We start from the raw sequence: 6,127 nt of genomic DNA on the forward strand, positions 1-6,127 counted from the left end.
GGCTGAACAGACAGAGAAAATAGCCCCACCTCCACAAACTCCAATTCAATTCAGTGTCTTTCCTCTCTCCCTGCTCTCTCTTCTCCTTCAGAGGATGACACGTTTGAGCTGTGCCTGGGTCTCCAGACTCTGTTGGAACTCAAAGTAAGATCGTCATTAGCTTTGCAAATTTGTTGTGTGCCTTATATGCTTTCAAATGTGTGCTTCTTTTGGGTGTCTATGTAGTGTGAAGGTAAAAGCACCCGCCTACCATCGCGGCGACCCGGGTTCAATTCCCGGCAGCGGTATTTCCAGCTTGGTCAGACGTTGCTACATGTCTGCGGGTGGAAAGCCGGTGGGGTGTGAGTCCTGGTCGCTGCACTAGTGTGATCCTTCCATGCGCTATAGGTCCTGCCAGTGAAACTCCTCACTGTCAGGTGAAAAGAAGCGGCTGGTGACTGTACATGTATCGGCGGAAGCATGTGCTAGTCTACAACTCTCCCCAGATCGGCAGAGGGGGTGGAGCCACAACCGGGACAGCAGGGGGAATTGGCCAATTATAATTGGGGAGAAAACAAATAGAATATCAGATTCAACCAGACATGCACCATCAGACCCGCCGGGGCACAGCTGCTATATACTCACACACACACACACACACACACACACACACACACACACACACACACACACACACACACACACACACACACACACAGCACAGTGAAAAAAAGAAAAGAAAATCAGCTTCCGACTAAATCAGCTTGTATGTCCTTTGTGCTAGGCTCTTCCTGGTTAAATAAAGGTAACTTTAAAAGACTTACGTTTGAAATGTAGACTTTGAACACACAGGGACGCGAACACGGCTCTCTGGTGTGAAAGGCAAGCACTTAGTTACGCCCTCCAACCACCTGTCCCTGACCACAACGCTCTTATTGGCCACCGCACTTGAATAGCAGAATCTGTGTATAACGTTGATATGCACGTATCTAGAAACATATTTTTGGTTCAGAAACATTGATAGTCTACGTACGTATATGCATGTAGGTCAGTTCAGAAACATTGATAGTCTACGTACGTATATGCATGTAGGTCAGTTCCGCCCCTCAGTGATGTGCGATTCTGAATCTGCACATTTCAAAAATACAATTCAAATTCACAACTAGAACGACCGCAACGCGGACTTATGCCTCCGCCATTAGTTAATTCTTGAGTCCAAATCGCCATTTGAGGCAAATTGGAAGAAATTCCGTCAAGGCGCTCCTGTGATGTTGCGTTACAGAGCTTGGAAATTGGGTGTGTGAGAGGTCACAGTGACCTTGACCTTTGACCACCAAAATGTAATCAGTTCATCCTTGAGTCGAAGTCGATGTTTGAGACAAGTTAGATTAAATTGCGTCAAGGCATTCCTGAGATATCGCGTTAACAAGCTTGAAAATGGCGTTTGAGAGCTCACCTTGACCTTTGACCTTTGACCACCAAACTCTAATCAGATCATCCTTGAGTCTAAGGCGATGTTTGAGGCAAATTTGATGAAATTCCGTCAAGGCATTCGTGAGATATCGCATTAACAAGCAGGAAAATGGCGTTTGAGAGGTGTCACAGTGACCTTGACCTTTGACCACCAAAATGTAATCAGATCATCCTTGGGCCTAAGTGAATGTTTAAGGCGAATCTGATGAAATTTTGTCAAGTTGTTCCTCAGATATTGCGTTAACAAGCTTGAAAATGGCGTTCGAGAGGTCACAGTGACCTTGACCTTTGACCTTGGACCACCAAAATCTAATCAGATCATCCTTGAGCCTAAGTGAATGTTTAAGGCGAATCTGATGAAATTTCGTCAAGTTGTTCCTGAGATATCGCGTTAACAAGCTTGAAAATGGCGTTCGAGAGGTCACAGTGACCTTGACCTTTGACCTTGGACCACCAAAATCTAATCAGATCATCCTTGAGCCTAAGTGAATGTTTAAGGCGAATCTGATGAAATTTCGTCAAGTTGTTCCTCAGATATCGCGTTAACAAGCTTGAAAATGGCGTTCGAGAGGTCACAGTGACCTTGACCTTTGACCTTGGACCACCAAAATCTAATCAGATCATCCTTGAGCCTAAGTGAATGTTTAAGGCGAATCTGATGAAATTCCGTCAAGGCGTTCCTCAGATATGGCGTTAACAAACATCCGTACGGACGGACATCCGTACGGACGGCCGGCCGTACGTACGGACGGACAACCCGGATCCATAATGCCTTCGGCCTGGCTTCGCCGGCGGAGGCATAAAAAAGCCTGTGTGACAAACTGAAGAAAGCGCTAATAGGACAAAGAAAGACATCCAGGATTAGAGAAGTGCTGCATCTGGTTGACATCTTCCCAAAAATCTAATTAGAGTGGTACTTGAGGGGGAACATGATCTATAATTATGTAAAACAGCCCTCGAGGACTTTGTAATATAAGACTCAATTTCCTTCCCACTGCATCGTTGTCTCTGCAAAATTGCATCTCGTAATTCAGTTTGATCTGAGCCAAAAACTCTGTTGAAATTTTGCTTAAATGAGGGACTGCAAACTACTGTAACTCATTACCGCTCTTCCCTACTGGAGAGCTCCTCAGAGACTCTATAGCCAGCAGCTATATGTAGAAGGTTACATCTGTCAGCTTTTGGAATAGAGGCAAAATGTCTACTTACTTGGCCATTCAGCTAATATAATGCTCAGTCTCGGTGGAGCTGGGTGTTTATACCCGGAGAAAAACAGACAAATAAGGTCTACAGCAGTGGTTCCAAACCTTAGGGTTGCGACCCTAAGTGGGGTTGCCTGGAATTCAAATAGCTGATTCTTTTTTCTTTTTACACCACACACAATTTAAACTACAGAAGATGATTAGGGTCACTTGCCATTTTTCTTTTTTTTTCTGAGTTTAAAGTGAAAGTGATAATCTCTAAGATTTCAGTTTTGTTCAATTGGGTGACACCTATGGCGATGAGTGGTAATTGCAGGTGAGATCCAAACTGTCAATGGGCCATAGCCTCTATCACCATTGTACAGTATTAACTCACTATCAGATAGATAGTTACTTTTATTTTTTTTATTTAGATGAAAATGTTTGACATTATAACTTTAAATCAGGATTCTGAGAATGAAGTCAGAATTCTGAAAATAAAGTAAAAATTCAGAGTTTAATGTCAGAATTCTGAGATGTACCACTGTATTATTATTATTATTATTATTTATTTATTTATTTTTACCTTTATTTATACAGGGGGATTCTCACTGAGAGCAATGCTCTCTTTTTCAGGAGCACCCTGTTCACATTCACACAAACATTCACACCTGGAAGCTGACCAGTACAACCACAGTCTGATCTGTTGGCCACTGAGCAGCTGGAGCAGTTGGGGTTAAGGGCCTTGCTCAATGACACCTCAGTGGTGGTAATGAGGGAGGGGCAAGAGCTGCTTTTTCACTTTCCCCACCCAGATTTATCCTACCGGTCCCGGGGATTGAACTGATTGAACCTTCCAGTCACAAGCTCGCTTCTCTAACCGTTAGGCCACCACTACTGTCTCTCCACACTCCACACAGTGCTGCTTGGACCTCAGGAATAACGTATGTCTCTCCACACAGTGCTGCTTGGACCTCAGGAATAACTTATGTCTCTCCACACAGTGCTGCTTGGACCTGAGCAGTCGGGTCCTGAAGCTGCAGGGCTGCGGCGAGGAGCTGCCCTTCCTGAATCCGCCGTCCGACAGCCAGTGCCACCATGACAGTGACACCAACGAGAACCTGTGAGCCTGACCCGAGGGGCGATGTCCAGGTCCTCTCACCCCACTCTCGATGGGCCACGTGGCGACGCTACACGGCTCATGTCTGGACTGTCCGATCTCAGTGCCTCGCACTGCCAGAACGTGGTTGAGCATCTGTCATTCTTCAGTTTACATCATTGTGTTTGTAGAATTAAGACATTCATCGTGATTATCTCCCATATTAAATTAGCCTAGTTTACGGAGTGAATGGAAGCCAATTATAGGGAGAGCCTGATCTCTCTGAATCTAATCGTTCTTCACGATTATACTCGAACCAATTATCTTGCTGAGCTGCAAAAGTGCACCAATGGCTCATTATCAAAATGGCAAAACTGTGATTATCATTTGAAATGAACAGAATCATTTGTGATTTGGCTGTATGAAATGACTTCGAATCATCAAGTAAATGACAAAACCTTTCATCGTAGCTCTACATCAGTTCAGCATTGTGGTTAAGAATTGACATGACTTGTGCTCAGGAAGCCTTTTCAAGTATGTTTAAAGGAAATTGTGAAACGTTTTTTGAGTTGTTATATAACTGTCAATCAGGCCACCTTGTTAAGATCCCATCTAGAAATTTGGAAGAGACGTGAGGAGAATACCACTATTTCTGAACTAGCCCTATACAGTAGAGCCCCTTCTCTTCTCTCTTGCTCTTTCGATGAAGTTGATTTTCCAAACCAGGAGCACACTCCAGACTGTCACGTTGGCCTCGATTGAAAGTAGTTCAAATAATTCCTTTTCTAATGTTAAAATAGACTTCATGCCAGCCTAACACATTTGAGTCAGACTCGACAACAAAAATATCAAAACATTCCATTGCATGACTTTGTAAAGTTCTGCTTTTGTACAAGTCTGCATATTTGTGTAACTGTGTGAGTGTGTGATTGTGTCACGTTGAAAGTGTGTATGTCTGAAGGGATTGTGTCTGTGTGTGCTTGTGTGTGCTGAAGTCAAAATGGGGATTTTCTGCTTTGATATGGCTAGTGTTAGACATGGGGAAATGAGGAATAAGTCCTCTCTCCACAACCAGTTCACTGAGCCCCGGTCAATAGGTCCTATCTCCCCACCAGTTCACCGAGCCTCAGTCCTATCTCCACAACCAGTTCAGCGAGCCTCGGTCCTATCTCCACAACCAGTTCACCAAGCCTCGGTCCTATCTCCACAACCAGTTCAGCGAGCCTCGGTCCTATCTCCACAACCAGTTCACCAAGCCTCGGTCCTATCTCCACAACCAGTTCACCAAGCCTCGGTCCTATCTCCACAACCAGTTCAGAGAGCCTCGGTCCTATCTCCACAACCAGTTCAGAGAGCCTCGGTCCTATCTCCACAACCAGTTCAACGAGTCTCGGTCCTATCTCCACAACCAGTTCACCAAGCCTCGGTCCTATCTCCACAACCAGTTCAGAGAGCCTCGGTCCTATCTCCACAACCAGTTCAACGAGTCTCGGTCCTATCTCCACAACCAGTTCACCGAGCCCTGATCCTATCTCCACAACCAGTTCACCGAGCTCCGGTCAACCTGTCCTATCTCCACAACCAGTTCACCAAGCCTCGGTCAATAGGTCCTATCTCCACAACCAGTTCACCGAGCCTCGGTCAATAGGTCCTATCTCCACAACCAGTTCACCAAGCCCCGGCCAGAAAAAGCTGCCAAAAGCCCACCCCGGCTGTCTTCCCTTGCCTCTTTTGGGATTTTTTAAAATCATTCATTAGGCTGAAGCTGCATTCTGTGCCAAGGTCATCCATGTTTGGTTAAGCATCTTTCTAGCTTCCTCTTTATTCAGAGGACCAGTCTTCTTTGTATATTTTCCCCTCCTGTGCCCGCCTTTTGCTGATGTTATTCACTTTGATGCATCATGTTTGCTGATTTGGTCTTTTATGAAGTGCTGACACAGACTCAGTGGGCACTAGCTTGCTCCATGAGAACTATCCCCTCCCCACTGCAGTGCCACCTGGCTCTCTATACCCTCCCCACTGCAGTGCCACCTGGCTCTCTTGGTATGTGTATTCATAATGTGGAGAATCAAGGAAGGCCTCATACATGCTTGCGGGGGGGGAAACAAAAAAAGCCAAAGTCATGTGCTCTGCTTGAACCACACCTGGGCTGTGCCGTGCTTGAACCACACCTGGGCTGTGCCGTGCTTTAACCACACTTGGGCTGTGCCGTGCTTTTGACTGTGCCACTGCTCCGGTCTCCACCTGGGCCTCTCTGCAGAGGTCATCCACACATAGATTGGCAATGTTTTGTCCCTCTTTGATGTACTAGTGAACTTCCTATGCTGTGCGAGGGGAATCGATGTATGACAGAAATTTATTTTTGGTGTTTTTCTTCTTCTGAAACAGTATTTTC

General features: G+C 45.5%; 1 protein-coding gene across 1 annotated transcript in view; it reads left to right on the forward strand.

The window, feature by feature from the left end:
- nrip2 (nuclear receptor interacting protein 2) overlaps positions 1 to 6,127 on the forward strand; it is a 43,070-nt gene extending 36,943 nt beyond the window's left edge. The window contains exons 5-6 of the mRNA XM_083654734.1: positions 92 to 144; positions 3,638 to 6,127. Of these exons, the coding sequence (XP_083510860.1) occupies positions 92 to 144; positions 3,638 to 3,760 (176 nt within the window). The 3' untranslated portion in view covers positions 3,761 to 6,127. The remainder of the gene's footprint in view (positions 1 to 91; positions 145 to 3,637) is intronic.

Source organism: Poromitra crassiceps, assembly GCF_964638095.1.
Source record: "Poromitra crassiceps genome assembly, chromosome: 2".
NCBI lineage: Eukaryota > Metazoa > Chordata > Actinopteri > Beryciformes > Melamphaidae > Poromitra > Poromitra crassiceps.